The following is a 19,269-nucleotide window of genomic DNA, read 5'->3' on the forward strand; positions in this document are numbered from 1 at the left end:
GAAATGAGTATTTAATAGAAGGATGTGAAAATAAAATATGCTAGGCACACAATTTCCCAGGAGTGACAAGACACCCACTTCCCTAACTATTAGCTCTTTATTTACATGAAACAGATCGCCATGGTTCACAAACCTGGCACTGCTCTGGTCAATGGGGATTCTAACTACAGTATAAGTGGCAAGTTTTCCAAAAGGAGCCTGCATGTACGGCATAGGTACGATCCAAGAGCTTGAATGTTTGTAAATATCTGACATGCATAAAAATTCAACTTTTAACTTTTTTGTATCATAAAATTATTAATATGTTAAAAACATTTCAACATTAAAATAAATCTAAAATATCAGAGAGAAACACGATTTGTTTAAAGCAATTCACATTAATCTAAATTATCTGAACTCATCTTTCTTCCTTTCAGTCATCTGTACTCCTCGCCGGATTCCACAGAGGAAACGTGGCTGCAGGTCAGTGACATAAGTGCATTTAAGGAAACGGGTTTTAAACTATCAATACCGACTATCTTGTTGGGAAACGTGCAGTGTTGGGTGAATAAAATCAATGATCTCAGAGCTAGGGTACTGAATCAGAGGGACATTAGGACTGCGTGTGTCCTTTGTTTCACTGAATCCTGGTTAACCACTTCCATACCAGATGCAGCGATACAGATTGACGGGTTTACTATACACCGTCAGGACAGATCTATAGAGTCTCTCAAAAGCAGAGGTGGAGGAGTATACCTCATGATCAACTCTTCATGGTACGCAAATATATCAGTGCTATCCCAATTCTGTTCACCAGACCTGGAATATATTGCAGTTAAGTGCCATCCATTTTATCTACCACAGGAGGTTTCCAGGATCACTTTCGTAGCGGTATACATTCCACCTCATGTCAATATCAATCAAGTTTCAGATGATCTGAGCAACGGGATCAACATGCACGAAACGGTGCACCCTAATGCCTTCACCATCATTTTGGGGGATCTTAACCAGGCCAGTGTGAAAAAATTACTAAGCAATTACCATCAACAGATCACTTGCAAGACCAGAGGAAACAACACACTGGACTATTGCTACACCACCATCAAGAATGCCTAGCGTGCTATTCCACGCCCTCACTTCGGGAACTCTAATCACCTGGCTGTACTTCTACCCCCTGAGCAAAGGAAGAGACTGAAGACTGCAGCACCAGTAGTGAGGGCCAGGGTATGGACAAGACGAGCACGGGAGCACTTACAGGACTGCTTTGAATCAGTGGACTGGACTATATTCAGGGATTCATCTTCAAATCTGGATGAGTATCTGGTTGTTACCGACTTCATTAAAACCTGTGTGGATGAGTGTGTGCCTACAAAGACTTATTGTATATTCCCAAACCAAAAGCCGTGAATGAACCAGGAGGTACGTTGTCTACTGAAGGCTAGATCTGTGGCATTCAAGTCTGGCAACCCAGGTCTGTACCAGAAAACCAGGTATGATTTGTGGAGGGCTATTTCAAGGACGAAAAGACAATTTTGAATGAGGTTGGAGGCGACACAGGATGTACGACAACTCTGGCACGGTATGCAAGATATTACTTCCTACAAAGCGAAATACAACAGCATGAATGGCAGCGATGTTACATTTCCAGATGAACTTAAGGCTTTCCATGCCTGCTTTGAAAGGGAGAATATAACTACTACTGTGAAGATCCCTGCTGCACCTGGTGACTCTGTGATCTCTGTCTCAGAGGCCGATGTTTGGCTGTCTTTAAAGAGGGTGAACCCTCTCAAAGCGCAAGGTCCCAATGGTGTACCTGGTAAGGCTCTGAAAACTTGTGCCAACCAACTGGCAGGAGTATTCAAGGACATTTTCAACTTCTCACTGCTACGGGTGGAAGTTCCCACTTGCTTCCAAAAGGCAACAATTATACCAGTGCCTAAGAATGAGAGCTGCCTTAATGACTACAGCCCGGTAGCCCTCACATCTACAGTGATGAAATGCTTTGAGAGGTTGGTCATGACTAGACTGAACTCCCGCCTCAGCAAGGACCTGGACCGACTGCAATTTGCCTATCGCCACAATAGGACAACAGTAGATGTAATCTCAATGGCTCTTCACACAGCTTTAGATGACCTGGACAATACAAACAGCTATATCAGGATGCTGTTCATAGACTATAGGTCAGCATTTAACACCATCATTCCCACAATCTTGATTGAGAAGTTACAGAACCTGGGCCTCTGTAATTGGATCCTCGACTTCCTAATTGAAAGAGCATAATCTGTGTGGATTGGTGATAATATCTCCTCCTTGCTGATGATCAATACTAGTGCACCTCAGAGGTGTGTGCTTAGCCCACTGGTCTACCCTCTCTCTACCCATGATTGTGTGGCTAGGCATAGCTCAAACACCATCTATAAATTTGCTGATGATACAATCATTGTTGGTAAATCTCAGATGGTGACGAGAGGGCGTACAGGAGCAAGATATGCCAACTAGTGGAATGGTGTCGCAACAACAACCTGGCACGCTATGTCAGTAAGACAAAAGAGCTGATCATGGACTTCAGGAAGGGTAAGACGAAGGAACACCCATCAATGTACACAGAGGGATCAGAATTGGAGAGAGTGAGCAGTTTCAAGTTCCTCGGTGTCAAGATCTCTCAGGACCTAACCTAGTCCCAACATATTGATGCAGTTATAAAGAAGGCAAGACAGTGACTATACTTCATTAGGAGTTTGAAGAGATTTGGTATGTCCTAACAAATACACGCAAAAACATCTATAGATATACCATGGAGAGCATTCCAACAGGCTGCATCACAGTCTGGTAATGGGGAGGGGGGCTACTGCAGAAGGTTGTAAATTTAGTTGGCTCCATCTTGGGTACTAGTACAGAGTACATAAGACATCTTCAAGGAGCATTGTCTCAGAAAGGCAACATCCATTATTAAGGACCTCCGGCACACAGGGCATGCCCCTTTCTCACTGTTACTATCAGGTATAGGAGGTACAGAAGCTTAAAGGCACACACTCAGCGATTCAGGAACAGCTCCTTCCCCTCTGCCATCCGATTCCCAAATGGACATTGAACCTGTGAACACTACCTTCCTTCTTATATTATTTGTTTATGCACAATTCTTAATCTATTCAATATACATATACTGCAACTTATTTGCTTATTTATCTTTTTTTCCCCCTTCGTCTATATTATGCATCACATTAAACTGCTGCTGCTAAGCTAACAAATTTCACAACACATGCCGGTGATAATAAGCCTGATTCTGATTTTCTACTGAAATTAATGCTGTCACTGAACATGCACCTGGTCTAATATGGCACTATCGTCAAAGCAGATTTCCAAAAGGTCAGTACTTTGCAACGTAAGAATGATAGGTACAGGAACTCCTAGAAATTCAGTGCTTCCATGTTTATGCACATTCATATTCATTCATGTCCTGAACTTTGTGACAGCTACATAGGAAAATGGCTGTAATTCCACAAAGAGTTCTATCAGAAGTCAGGCAATAGATCTAAAGGGTCTTTGATCTGAAACGTTAATTCTGTTTTCCTTTCCACACATGCTGCCCAAGCTGCTGTGTGTTCTCAACATGATTTTGTCTTTATTTCAGATTTTTGGCATCCTTTTTGATTTTCCATTATGTAATGCTTGTTTTCCCTGAAGAAAATCTGATCTATTTTCAAACACATGCAGTAAAAGATCCAAAAGATCTGGTGCTTCTTCCAAGAACAGAAAAGCATGGAGTTCACACTGCTACAGTTTTAGGAACAGAGTACTGTGCACTACAGAACCATGTAAAGCATTGGAAATAGCCCAGAAAGGATTTATAAAATTAACAGGATGATTGGAAAGATCAGACAATTAAGATGTCTTTCCACTTGTTTCACATGTTAACTCCTGCTTTGGAGTTAAAACATCTGCTGCTGAACTCTCATCGATGCATTTGTTACCAGCCAGGTCAACTATTTCAACACATTCCCAGACATCCTTCAAGTAATCAGCACTTCAACAATTCAGTATTCCCTAATATTGAATGTTTTTAAGCTGCCAAAGCTACAACTTGGTTGTGTACAACTCAGGCAGAAGTGGTTTCAGGCAGACCACAGGATCTTTTTCACCCAAGCTGATGGTCTTCTATTGGGATCAACCCATGAAATTCTGAAATGAAGACAAAAATATTCAGACCAGGCAGTTAGCTGAGGAAAAAGAAATAGAATTAAGACTTCAAGTCAATGACCCTTAATCAGAACTCAATTACATCTTTGGATCCTTTCCGCTCAAATGCTTGGCTGCAACATAGAAGTCATAGCGTAGACACACACAAACACAAAATAACAAGGTAAGCCCAAATTGGAATTTCATTGTATATTTATCAAAGCAACATGGGGTCACAATCAAAAGAAAGTAACTCTTCATTACACTAGATCAGAATTAGGCCAGCCGTGATACTCCCATGGCCCTTACCTCAGACTGATATGTAGGATGCATCAAGTCCCTGATACTTCTCCAGATATTTTCTGCTGAATAGTCCAGGGGCAAAGAGAAACTATTTAGTCTATATTACCTTCACTGCAGAACCAAGGACCATAGTATTCAGTTTACAGATGTGATAGCATTGAGCACTTCTGGATACTAAGTTTAAAATTGACTCATTCACAAAAGCATATGGGAAAATGGGCTCAATGTTCATCACATAAGGTTCCTCCGCCAAGTTGATCCCAGAGCACAATACTACTTTCTGATAATAAAATGTTAATGGCACATCGTAGGACATGTCCAACAGCTGGGGTGTTATCTTTCAAAAAATAGATACATCAATTTTGAAATTCATCAATTTTTTTCAGTACCAGTAAATGTAAGTCAATATCAAGACCCTAGCACAAAGCTCATTGCCTATCAGACATCCTACAGCAGGATCCTACCCCGATAATGACATTCGTGAGATATCACACATACTGCCACCATAAAATACTTCAAATCCACAAGCTGTATTAATCTACACTAATGAGGCCTCAGAATCAGAATCGATTTTAATATCACAAGCATGTCATCAACTGTGTTGTTTCTCAGCAGCAGTACATTGCAACATATAGTAATAAAAACTATAAATTACAGTAAGTACATATATAAAAAAAACTGAGGAAATGTTCATGTGTTGATTGTCCATTCAAATATCTGATGGTGGAGGGGAGAATCTGTTTCTAAAACGTCGAGAGTGCGTCTTCAACCTCCTCTACCTCCTTCTTGATGGTAGTAATGAGAAGAGGGCATATCCTGGTTGAGTCCTTAATGATGGATGCTACCTTTTTGAAGCATCACCTTTTGAAGTTCCCTGGATGCTGGGAAGGCTAGTACCCTTTTGTCGCTATTTCTGATCCTGTGCAGTGGTCCCTACATACCAGACGGTGATGCAACCAGTTAGAGTGCTCTCTATCGTACATCTGTAGAAACCTACAAGCGCATTTGGTGACATACGAGATCTCTTCAAACTCCTAATGAAATTTAGACGTAGTCGTGCCTTCTTTGTAACTGCTTCAATATGTTCGGCCCAGAATGCGTAGATTAACAGATGCTGACACCCAGGAACTTAAAACTGCTCACCTTTTCCATTTCTGATCCCTCAAAGAGGGCCTGTGCGTGCTCCCTCGATTTGCACCTTCTGAAGTCCACAATCAATTCCTTGGTCTTACTTACACAGAGTGTACGGTTGTTGCTGCAACACCACTCAACCAGCTGATCTATCTCACTCCTGTACTCCTCCTCGTCACCATCTAAAATTCTACCAACCATAGATGTATTGTCAGCAAATTTATAAGATGCCATTTGAGCTGTGCCCAGCCATACAGTTGTGGCTGGGGAGAGTAGAGTAGTGGGTTAAGCACACATCCTAGAAGTGCACCAGAGTTGATGTCAGTGAGGAGATGTTATGTCCAAGCTGCACAGACTTTGGCCTCTCAGTGAAGAAGTCAAGGATCTAGTTGAAAAGGGAGGTACAGAGACCCAGGTATTAGAGCTGTCCTCATCAGTTACTTCAGAAACCATACTGATGAACCTGATAGCCTGGCCGAATAAAACAATTACCACTTAAGACAAGCTTTCGCATTATATTGAAAGTACTTGCCCAGGAACTCTTCTGATCTGAGCTAATAACCGTTTTTAAATATTTTGAACAAATTGAGGGAGGACAGTAAATTAATCCCTCAATTAGTTTAGCAATGCAAAAAGATTGAACATAGTTGAGCTTTGTTTACAGTGCTATTATGCAAATTCTATATTCCATTCAGTTCTAGCTTATGAAACTAAAATAGTGATGTATACATTAAAGCAAATGATTTTACAAGAACACAGAAAATGCAATGAGGCCCAAATAGATTGTACCTATTGACGTTATCTGTGCTGTTTCAATCTAGGATTCGGAGTCTAGACTGCAAACAGAAGATTGTTTGCTACTGTCACAATTTATACAGTGCAAACTGAAATTCAAATCAAATCTAATTATTATTGAGACGTTTCTCACACCATTTTCCCCTACCATTCAGCAATTCAGCATGCTGAAGCAGGAATCTAGTTGAGGTTTTTCAGGTGTTCCGAAAACAATGATGAAACAACACTCTCTTTTTCATAGCATCTTCCCATACAACCCCATGAGTTACACAGCTACCCTTTCACCTCCTCACTCTATCGATGTTGAACAACCTGAATATATTTTCCAAGATGAGTAACAAATCACTTGTACCTTCCAACCTGTTTATTATACTATACTTGCTGTTGATCATGCAGCCTCAGTGTAGATTAATTGAGTGATTTCTCCAGTTGGAGCACAACACTTCCATTTAATCTCTCAACATAACCTGAACTCTGGTCCACTGTCATTTTAACTTTCTTTGTCACTTCCAACCTGAGCTTAGTCCTCAACCTCCAACGCAACTCAAATGAGTATAATGTGAAATAGATTTCAGTAATATTATTTCATCAGCAGTCTCAATGCTTTTGGAACTTTGAAACTCAAAATTTGGATTCAAGAATTTCATATGAGCATTTTTAACATTTTGTTTTTATTTCCGATTTCCAGCATTCATCTTCTGTAATATCAATTAATGATTCTGTTGCTCCTGTTTACATCATCCCTAGGGTATTCCTTCTGCTGTCATCAACGATGCCCTCACCCGTATCTCCTCCATTTCCCGCACTTCGGCTCTCACCCCATCCTCCCGCCACCACAACAGGGACAGAGTTCCCCTTGTCCTCACCTACCACCCCACTAGCCTCCGGATCCAACACATTATCCTCCGCAACTTCTGCCACCTTCAACAGGACCCCACCACTAAGCACATCTTTCCCTCTCCACCCCCTCCGCAGGGACCGGTCCCTCCACGACTCCCTGGTCCACACGTCCCTCCCCACGGATCTCCCACCTGGCACTTATCCCTGTAAGCACAAGTGCTACACCTGGCCCTACACCTCCTCTCTTGCCACCATTCAGGGCCCCAAACAGTACTTCCAAGTGAGGCAACACTTCACTTGTGAGTCTGTTGGGGTCATCTATTGCATCCGGTGCTCCTGGTGCGCCCTCCTCTACATTGGTGAAACCCGACACACACTGGGGGACCGCTTCGTCAAGCACCTCCGCTCCGTCCGCCAAAACAGACAGGATCTCCCAGTAGCCACCCACTTCAACTCTGCTTCCCACTCCCATTCAGATATGTCCATACATGGCCTCCTCTACTGCCAGGATGAGGCTAAACTCAGGTTGGAGGAGCAACACCTCATATACCATCTAGGTAGTCTCCAGCCCCTTGGTATGAACATAGAATTCTCCAACTTCCGGTAATTCCCTCCCCCTCCCTTCCCCTATCCCTATGTCACTCTGCCCCCTCCCTCAGCTGCCTACCACCTCCCTCTTGGTTCTGCCTCCTTCTACCACCCATTGTGTTTTCCCCTATTCTTTCTTCACCTTTCCTGCCCATCACCTCCCTGCCTCCCTTCCCCTACCCCTTTATCTTGCCCCTTACTGGTTTTTCACCTGGAACCTACCAGCCTTCTCCTTCCCACCCTCCCCCCACCTTCTTTATAGGGCCTCTGCCCCTTCCCCCCTACAGTCCTGACGAAGGGATCCGGCCCGAAATGTCGACCGATCTTTTCCACTGATGCTGCTCGACGCTGAGTTCCTCCAGCGTGTTGTGAGTGTTGCTTTGACCCCAGCATCTGCAGATTATTTTGTGTTTACGATCCCTAGGGTATCTTTACTTGTCCCATTATAACACTTTTGCCATACAAAATTAACCAATTTCTGATTCACTCTCTCCTGCTGGAATGCTATCACATCCTTTTGCTTTCAGTCTTTCCTCAGCACCTGTTTTCACAACCTTTTCTGCATTTGATTATCAGCTAAAATGCGAATTGTTTCTCACTCCACTGATAGCCCTTGGAATGCTGAGTAGTTTTAGGATTTTGTCTTTTCACTCCTTAACTAACTACGTCCTTAGGTCAAGCCCCACAGGCACCAGAAACAAAAGCTACTGTCTCCAAATCTAGATAAGAACCTCAGATTATGTTACATATTTTGGAGTTTAGAAACTGACTGTGACTGTATACATAGTGCTGCACCTCAAAGTAAACATCACATATCAAATGAAAAAGGTTATAAAGCAGCTGGCCTATTAGCCATGAAAACTGTATCCATAAAGGTTACGAAAGAGCTGACATACTATATATAGCAGGCTCTAGACTTGAGATACCTCAAGGTTTCACAATGCATTTTAAAGACAATTACTTTTGAAGTGTAGTGATTGCTGTTTTATACAACAATGACATACAACTTCTGTGTGGCAAAATGCTATTAAATGAGAAAAATGCAGATTTCCATTTGTAAATTATTGCCAAAGGATTTCAGCATGAGGTAAATATGAAATTGCATTTGTTGCTGGACAATGAAGAAATAGCTTAAAAATTTCGTTGTTGATAATGATAACCCATTTTGACGCGGAAATTTTAAAATTTGAATAGGAACAGTTAACTAATAAAAGCTACAATTCATTTAAAAACAAGAAAGTTGACACTGCATGTTAATTGAATTTGCAAATGTACAGTGATATGAGGAATACAGACAGACACTGTAAAGGACAAATTGGTTAACTTGTTTATTATTGTCACATGTACCCAGGAGTAGTGCAAAATTTGTCTTGTAATTAATTGATCTGTATGAATGGTGCCCAACAGTGCATGAGATAGTACAAGGAAAAACAATAATAGAATGCAGAATGAAGCATTTGTATTACAGAGAAAACACAGGCAGACAATAAGGTGCAAGGTCATAACGAGGTACATCAGAAATCAAGAGTCCATCTTAATATACTAGGGGTCCTTGATGGCTCTTGACTTCACAATCTTCCTTGTTATGACCTTGTGTCTACGCTGCACTTTCTTTGTAGCTGTATCACTTTATCCTGTATTCTGTAATTATTTTACCTTTTACTATCTGAATGCATTGTTGTAATGAATTGATTCAAATGTTATGCAAGACAAGTTTTTCACTGTACTGAGAGACATGTGACAAAAATACACCAATTTATTGATTTGACCTTTAAAATGCCTGGCCATATTCCTCATATCTCTGTCTATTTGAAAATTCAACGTTCATTCAATGTCACATTTCCTGTTTTCATTTCACACAATCAAACACCGGAATGAAGTTAGACCTTAACATATGGCTGAAGAGAAGTGAGAGAAAAAAAGCACCCAAAATCCATGGTAAAATACTCAAAAATACACTTGAAAGGTAGTCACAGGGAAAGACTGAGCTCACTCCTGAAAACTCTGTACTACTGATTCACCTTCTGTACTTTTCACCTCTGCTCACACAAGAATAAACATTTTAAAGCCAAGAAAAACTGGAAGGTACAAAGAAGAAAACAGAAATTGAATGGAGATAAAGAAATATTAGACTGAAAAAAAATAGAATTGCATCTTTTTTTCATATTCGGTGACTAAATCATGAAACACAAGAATTTACATGCAGCATTTATGCTTCTCTGCAATGAGGAAATTAGACAAGGCTCCCTCATCACAAACCATGTTAAGCTCTGAAATTTTTAATTGTATTTGCAATTCTTATGCAATTATCTTACCATGATTGAGATCTCAACAATGTGGAATTCCAGTTTGATTGCACATTTATTTTCTTCTATACAGGATTAACAACTAGAGGCAGCCACTCTCTAACTATAACACAATTTTGTCTGATTTATGTGCAGAATAAATTCAAAACTGCTCTAGAATATTACTCATTGGTTCCATGTTCATCCCTGGAGAGAAGGGTGCGAGTAGAGACCAGGGGTGGGGAGAGGAGGGAGAGATGGGGGGGGGGGTGGGGAGATTGAAGTTAGGTTGCTGACAGCATTCCTTCAGCACTTGAATAGCCTAGTTATAGAAGGATATTGACCAAGTGGAGAAAGATAGGATAAATACAGAAGGGCGCTCACTGATCACTGTGGATGAGTTGGATGGACAAAGTGGCCTGTTTCCATGCTGTACTATTCTCTATCAAAGTTCAAAATAAATTTGTTACCAAAGTACATATACGTCACCACATACAACCCAAAGCTCAATTTACTTGCGGACATACTCAAAAAAATCTATCATATATAACTATAACAGAATCAACTTGGGCACCAGTGTGCAAAAGGCAACAAACCGTGCAAAAAAAAAATAATAAATAGATAAGCACAAAGGAGGGCAAAGCAAATTCAAGATGGCACTGAACAGCAACTCCCTTGCTTGCAACTTTGGAAACAGCTCTATTTCTTCTTTGATGTGTCTTGTTTTTCCTTTTCAAGGTTCCTTTGAAGACCCTGACCTGGAGTTATACTCTGACTTCAATTCTTTGCAGGAATGGGACCGCCCTTAGGGTCTCACGACCAGCCACTTTTTGATATCCCAAAGACATGACCTGGAAGACTAGCGTGCCTTCAGGGTGTCATACTTTCGTAGCTCTGGAGATGGGCTGATTCAAGGCTGGTGCTCCTGACTGAGGTGTCACAGGAGAACATGGAACATCCAGAGCAGTGGGTTAGCTGCCGGCTTTGTGTCCAGAGACCAGAGCCTCGAGGCTGATTCTTTGTGAGCAGAGCTCGGCAAAAGTGATGTAACAGACTTTTAACATCATAAATCAGCGAGTTGTTTGTTATGTCTCCCCTCTCACTGTGAAACAGGGACACCCCTTTTTCCTTTATTAGGGAGAGAGAGCGCCTGTGCTATGTAGAATTACCGGGTGTATGACTAGTCATCGGGGTGCTGCAAGCCTGTGTCTTTATTGATGCTTTGCTGCACACTTGAGTACTAGGTGGATGATGTTGATGCTTTTTTTTGCTGGTGGGGGGGGGGTCGTTGCCTTGCTGCAGCTTGTACATGGGAAGGGGGAGATGGGGAAATGGGAGGGGAGCTTTGAGGTTCTAACATTTAACTGTCATTCATTCTTTCAGGCACTCCTCTGTCTTCATGGATGTTAGCAAAGAAAATGAATTTCAGGATGTATACTGTATGCATTTCTTGACATTAAGTGTACCTATTGAACAATAAATATTGAGAACATTGAAGGTGAGTCCATTAGTTGTGGAAACAACAGGAATTCTGCAGATGCTGGAAATTCAAGCAGCACACATCAAAGTTGTTGGTAAACGCAGCAGGCCAGGCAGCATCTCTAGGAAGAGGTACAGTCGATGTTTCAGGCCGAGACCCTTCGTCAGGACATTGGTTGTGGGAACATTTCAATGATGGAGCAGCTGAAGCTTAATTAAGTGATTCCCTTTGGTTAAAGAGCCTGATGGTTGAGGGGTAATAACTGTTGCTGAATCTGGTGGTGTGAGAAATGAGGTTCCTGAACCTTTTTTCTGATGGCAGCAGCGAAAAGAGAGCATGTAATGGGAGATGGGGATCCCTGATAATGGATACCACTTTCCTGTGACAGTGCTGGCATTGATCTTTGCATCATCAATGGGGACGGAAGAGGTTCCGGAGGACTGAAGGGTTGCAGATGTTGTTTCTTTATTCAAGAAAGGGAGTAGAGATAGCCCAGGAAATTATAGACCAGTGAGTCTTATTTCAGTGGTTGGTAAGTTGATGGAAAAGATCCTGAGAGGGAGGATTTATGAACACTTGGAGAGGCATGATATGATTAGGAATAGTCAGCATGGCTTTGTCAAAGGCCTTACGAGCCTGATTGAATTTTTTGAGGATGTGACTAAACATATTGATGAAGGGAGAGCAATAGATGTAGTGTATATGGATTTCAGCAAGGCGTTTGATAAGGTAACCCATGCAAGGTTTATTGAGAAAGTAAGGAAACATGGGATCCAAGGGGAACTTGCTTTGTGGATCCAGAACTGGCTTGCTCACAGAAGACAAAGAGAGGTTGCAGACAGGTCATATTCTGCATGGAGGTCAGTGACCAGTGGTGTGCCTCAGGGATCTGTTCTAGGACCCCTACTCTTCTTGATTTTTATAAATGACCTGGATGAGGAAGTGGAGGGATGGGTTAGTAATCTGCTGATGACACAAAGGTGGGAGGTGTTGTGAATAGTGTGGAGGGCTGTCAGAGGTTACAACAGGACATCGATAAGATGCAAAACTGGGCTGAGAAGTGGCAGATGGGGTTCAACCCAGATAAGTGTGAGGTGGTTCATTTTGGTAGGTCAAGTGTGATGGCAGAATATAGTATTAAACATAAGACTCTTGGCCGTGTGGAGGATCAGAGGGATCTTGGGGTCCGAGTCCATAGGACACTCAAAGCTGCTGCGCAGGTTGACTCTGTGGTTAAGAAGGCATACGGTGCATTGGCCTTCATCAATCGTGGGATTGAGTTTAAGAGCCGAGAGGTAATGTTACAGCTATATAGGACCCTGGTCAGGCCCCAGTTGAAGTACTGCGCTCAGTTCTGGTCACCTCACTCTAGGAAGGACGTGGAAATTATAGAAAGGGTGCAGAGGAGATCTACAAGGATGTTGCCTGGATTGGGGAGCATGCCTTATGAGAATAGGTTGAGTGAACTCGGCCTTTTCTCCTTGAAGCGACGGAGGATGAGAGGTGACTTGATAAGAGGCGTACAAGATAATGAGAGGCATTGATCATGTGGATAGTCAGAGGCTTTCCCCCAGGGCTGAAATGGTTCACATGAGAGGGCACAGTTTTAAGGTGCTTGAAAGTAGGTACAGAGGAGATGTCAGAGGCAAGTTTTTTTACGCAGAGGGGGGTGAGTACGTGAAATGGGCTGCCGGCAACAGTGATGGAGGCTGAAACGATAGGCTCTATTAAGAGACTCCTGGATGGGTACATGGAGCTTGGAAAAATGGAGGGCTATGGGTAAAGCCTAGGTAGTTCTAAGGTAGGGACATGTTCGGCACAGCTTTGTGGGCTGAAGGGCCTGTATTGTGTTGTATATTTTCTATGTAAAAGTAGCACAGACTCCTCTTACAGAACTGCTAAAATGAAATACCTACAGCATAGTAGTAAAAATCTTAACCAGAGTGTTACACTTACAGTCTTTCTCAGATCACAAGCCCAAGCCTCTGGATTTCTAGTTCATTAACACAGTCAGAACAATACCTTAACTCTAAACTGTATACTTTTAAAGCAAGAAATGTATCAGCTTTGATATGTGTTATTTTAATGTGAAATAAATTTCTATCTTTGCCCCATTTGCTGGTAACTTAATCTACCTTAGCATGGACTGAAGAAATATACCTGTGCAAACATCATGAGATTGTAGTCCAGGCAAAAGGGAAGCTAAGAACACAGCTTTGGGTTATACTGGGCAATGTGATTCAACAACAGTAAAAGAATTATTGGTCAACTTAAAGGGCAATTGGTAACAGAAGACCCAGTCGGAAACAACGGTGTATGTAATGACCATAGACCAGAGTAATCCAGACTCTGTGACCTCTTCCACCTATCATCTCCCAGCTTCTTAAACTGCAGCTTCTTGTAATTTCTCCTCCCCACCCTCTCTTTTCCCATTCCACATTCTGGTTACCCTCTCACCCTTCTCTTTTCTTCACCCTCCCCTTTGGTTCCATGGTCCATAAAGTAAGAATTTGGAAGGTGATAGATGGAATAGGCTGACAATGAAAGAATCTATCAGGAGACAACAGATTCTTCCCTTTTCAGCCTGTTCCATCTAACGCCTTGAAGCTCCTTACTTAATTCCACCCCCCCCCCACCACCACCTGGTCTCACCTACTACCTTTCAGGTACTTTACCTCTTCCCCCACCTACTTACTCTGGCTTCTGTCCCTTACCTTTCCATGTCCTAATGATCCAGCCTTATTCTAGCTTCAGCCCAAAACATGTACTGTTTATGCCCCTCCATAGATGCTGCCAGACCTGCTGAGTTCCTCTAGCATTTTGTGTGCACTGCTCTGTGACAGACATTATTGACAGTCACGAAGGATATGATATAGGATCTGATATGCTGAATAGGATCTGCTCACACTGGCCACTCAAGTTCCCTATTGTCCTCCCACCTGGTTTGGAATAGCAAGTCAAGTTTATTTGCAACTTTGGCCTTCCATAGCAAAGTTCTTTGCAATGTAATCAGGGTACATGCGTGGGTTTTAAGAAAATGTACCACAAAACTGCTAAAAGATAAGGGGTGGGAAGTTCAAGGGGGATATTAGGGGAAGGTTTTTTACTCAGAGAGTGGTTGGTGCGTGGAATGCACTGCCTGAGTCAGTGGTGGAGGCAGATATACTAGTGAAGTTTAAGAGACTACTAGACAGGAATATGGAGGATTTTAAGGTGGGGCTTATATGGGAGGCAGGGTTTGAGGGTCGGCACAACATTGTGGGCCAAAGAGCCTGTACTGTGCTGTACCTTTCTATGTTCTATGTTCTAATCTTTGCTAAGCAAAACAAAACTACAAATGCTGGATAATCAAAAAAAAAATCAGAAAATGTAGTTAGAAAGATCCGTGGAAAAGAAATAGAATTAGTGCATTAGTGATTAAGGTTAAAAAAAACTTCATCAGAAATTTTATAAAGAAAACCTGATGTTCAAAATTCTAAACTTTTAAAAAAATACTGTACAGAAAACATGGCTTAATCACCAGAATCTTTTTAGTTATAATTATTTGATATCCTCAGCAGTATTGATAGCATGATTAAATAAGAGTTGCTTGTTTCTGCTTTTAATTTGGTTTAGCACAGTAATTTTTTTCATGTTGTGTTTAAGACAAATCAAAGGTAATAAAAGGACTGGTGTTGAGGTAGAGTTAACTGTGCTGAAGAAGTGGATGCACTTTCCTTACATTGTCAATGGTGAAATATAAATGGATTGGTACTGCTGTGTATAAATAACCAAATGTTACTTTGTCTTTTTGGATTCAACCAAAGCATATTTAAAGATTTTCATGAAGGAACCTGTAAGGTTGCCTATGTACTTTTCCTTTCAGATAAATTGGTATCAGCAAATAATGCTATATTTCTGGTGACAGCCTAATTTGCTCCTACAAGATATAATTAATATCCACAGCAAGCATATCTGGTGCGAAAAAAAACTTGTGTTACATTGCTTGATGGTCAATATTAAATTAAATGAAAGACTGTACAGAATAATATTACGTTTTGATCTGGTCACACACTAGTTTTCAAATGGATCAATAAGAATTCTAGGAGCCTAACATGCAATCAATTGTATAATACAAATTTCTTTTTCATTCCATCAGTAACTGCATAACAATCAACTGTCAAGGTTGAGTTGAAGAAGCAACAACTTCTTTAATAATGTTAAGACTTACAAGAATTTGAGAAACTAAGTAATTGACTTAAAAAATATCTGAACAGGGTTTACAGCATCTGATAGATTTTCAAGTAATATTGTCCTTGAGACATAACAAAGAATATTTTTAAAGAAAAATATTACTGCTTTATTGCCTTTATTATAGAACTGAGCTGCCAAATAGCATGAAAACAGCATACTACTATATCATATTAAAGTACCTTCCACTTCTTCATTCATCCATATGTTACAGAAGAAATTAGCTAAATTTACAGTGACAGCCAAGTACAGGAACGTAAAAAGTATCAGCACACTATGCAGGCACAAGTTTCTCAAGGTTGTCTACAATGAATTATAGTCTTTGCTTCTGATATGCAAAACTTCAACTGCTGTAAACCATGGAATTTCATTATCTCTAAAGTAGAAAGTTTTCCCAATAAATACTGGTTCAAATCACATTCAATATGGCCATCTCCTCTGCTTGTCATCAGGAAGATTCTATACCTGCACAAACTCTGCAATTCTGTGAAGTAAAATGTGCTCCAGGCCTCTGGCACCAAATTCTAATGGCTAATGGCTTCTATTGAGATTGCCCTATACAACTGTGGATGTTAATAAGTGTTTTCTAACAAATATGAATCCATTTCATGTTACATAATGACATTAAAGCGTTCTGATATGCTAGTATCACAATCTGTGCTATCCCATAGAATACCTATTGCTTTTGTGGTGTTTCTGGTCCTCTGATCTTAACCAGAAATAGTATGTACCCCACCAAACATATGCGATTGAGGTGTAAAACCTCCTGTTTGTGTGGATGCTGTGTGATGTGTCACCCTGTTACAAATCAGTACCACGAACTAACAGCCAGTACACGATATGCAATTAAACAATTTAGCTTTATAATTCTTAATTTGACCAAAGGGTTAGTAAAGTAAAACAAAAAGAAGAGGGCAACACACCAGAGAATCTCCTGTCTGTGCCCCTAACTATTGTGTCTCCTATCACTATCGCTTTGCCTGACTTTACCCTGCTGTGCCACTACCTGGCTGCCTCTGTTGTGCACTGACAGATCTAAAACTCACTCCCAACAAGATTATTTTCAAACAGTTCCTGTCCTGCAACAACATCACTCTCTCACTCGCTAATTCAAGGTTTCCTCTGGGTGCTATGGTTTCCTTCCACATTCCAAAGACATACAAATTAGGGTTAGTAAATTGTGAGCATGCTATGTTGGTGCCAGAAGGATAGTGTATTTGCAGACTGCCCCCAGCACATTCTTTGAATGTGTTGGTCATTGATGCAAATGATGCATTTCACTCTGTTTCAAAATACATGTGACAAATAAAGCCAATCAGATTTTAATCAGATCTTAATCAAATCTTAATTAAATCTTAGTTGCCTGGATTGCATATGCAAACTCCAAAATGCAGCTAGATACAATCACTGACCCAAGGTAAGACCCAAAAGGTTTTAATTACAAAGGTGTTACAGAGACACAACTTAATTATTACAGAATGTTTGACTTCTGTAAGATTTGTGCAAAATACTGCCATGCAGAATTACTGTGCAAAGTACTAATCACAGTTACTCCTACATAGCCGTTCAATTACATGAGTAGACAAATGTTCTGCAAATAATCTTAGTTTAGAATGAGAATCAGGTTTAATATCACCCACTTATGTCATGAATTTTTTTGTTTTGTGGCAGCAATACATAGTGATAAAAGCTATAAATAAGTAGTGCACAAAGAGAGGGAAAAAATAGCTATTGTTCATGGGTTCATTGTCCAATCTGAAATCTGATGATGGATAGGAAGAAGCTGTTCCGTAAATGTTGATGTGTGTTGTTAGGTTCCTATACCTTCTCCTTGATGGTAGAAACGGGAAGAGTGATGGGGCCCACGAAAAGGGCACGCTCTGAGTGATGGGGCCCACAACTTTCTGCAGCTCTTTCCGATCCTGTGCAGTGGCCCCTCTATACCAGACAGTGATGCAACCAGTTAGAATTCAACATTATTCCCTGCATACCAGCTGAAAGATTAACATATGGGTGAATTCAGCTGAGAAATAGTGCAGTTACAGAAAGCTGTTTAACGAACCAGATTTTTCTTCTGCGAGACTTTATCCAAAAAACCCAGTTGTGTCACTACTATCTAGCTGGCATCTTTTAATTTACTCATTTGTTTTCTATTTTGTCACTTTACTAAAGTTTAGTAATACTAGTTTCAATTTATAAACAAAATATCAATATACTTTTAATTAATATATATTAATATATAAATTAATTGTAAAAATATGGGATTAATGAATAACTTGTGTGCATTGATTGCTGATGTACTGTATGCCTATAAATCCATCAATTATTGAAAATGTATTCACTCAGTTCAAACTTTTATATATTGTTGCAATGGTCAACCATTTTATGTATTTATCTTATTTAGAGATACAGCACAGAATATGCTTTTCTGAAGATATACACCTTCAAGCCGCATCACCGAGCAACCCCAGATTTAACCCTAGCCTAATCAGGGAAAAGTTTACAATGACCAATTAACCTACTAACTGCTGAAGAAACCAAAGGATTCAGAGAAAACCCACGCATTCCATAGGGAATGTAAACATTGCATCTCCATAACCATTTTGGCAAATTATATACATCTTTATAGTTCTTCAAACATGATGTATCAGGGCAGTTTTAAAAAAAAATATATAGTATTCTTATCTAAAAATAAGAATACCATAACCCTGAATGCTAAATAATATTCTCTGTACAAGAACTTCAATTTCATTAAAACATATTGCTGAACCGGTATAAAAGTAATCCGTAGAATGTAAAGGTGGGTCAGCCTAATCCCTTGAGATTTTGCATGCTACTAAAGTCCTGTAATACTACATACCAAGTTAAATTATAGTGCTCCCTATGCAGCTTACTTTCTTAAGTACTGAATTGTTCTCAAGGCATTTAATTTACTCATTATTCAGTCATTCTATGATTAATTATTGAGCAGTGCAGATGTTCACAGTAAATAAAAGATAATTGTATTACCATCAGGCCACAAGAACTACAGTACAAGCTTGACAATTAATTCAAATCTTGCATTTCAGCAGATTTTAAAGTACCAGGACTGAAGTGCTTCACAGTCAATTGAAAATCAAATGGAATTTTTTTAAAGGAAGTCAAATTTCCAGAAAAATTCCAAATTTAGAAAACTGAGTGAGATTACATTGCAAATAAAACAGAAAATGCTGGAAGCACCCAGCAGGTGTATCATCTTTGAAAAGAGAAATCAATAACGCTTCGCATTTCCATCATTAGGAAATTTCAACTTTTTAACCACCTTGCTACTGTCAGGAGACCCCTATGCACATGAACATGAAAGCCCCACATTTATCAGTGTTGCTTCTAAGGCCCAACTGGGCCCTGATACTGCATTCAATGTGCAAAGAAACTAGGCTGGATATTTTGCCCAACAGTAACATACCATGACAATCTACACCT

The 19,269-nt window shown here is 40.4% G+C and overlaps 1 protein-coding gene across 2 annotated transcripts in view; it reads right to left on the reverse strand.

Annotated features, from left to right (window-relative positions):
* dipk2ab (divergent protein kinase domain 2Ab) overlaps nt 1-19,269 on the reverse strand; it is a 225,589-nt gene that overhangs the window by 49,901 nt on the left and 156,419 nt on the right. The window contains exon 4 of one of the 2 annotated variants that reach the window (XM_063045403.1): nt 16,632-17,745. The exons of the other annotated variant lie outside the window; for it this stretch is intronic. Within the exon in view, the coding sequence (XP_062901473.1) occupies nt 17,618-17,745 (128 nt within the window). The 3' untranslated portion in view covers nt 16,632-17,617. Of the gene's footprint in view, nt 1-16,631; nt 17,746-19,269 lie in introns of those variants that run through there. 2 annotated transcript variants of the gene reach the window in all.

Source organism: Mobula hypostoma, chromosome 4 (genome assembly GCF_963921235.1).
Source record: "Mobula hypostoma chromosome 4, sMobHyp1.1, whole genome shotgun sequence".
Classification (NCBI taxonomy): Eukaryota; Metazoa; Chordata; class Chondrichthyes; order Myliobatiformes; family Myliobatidae; genus Mobula; species Mobula hypostoma.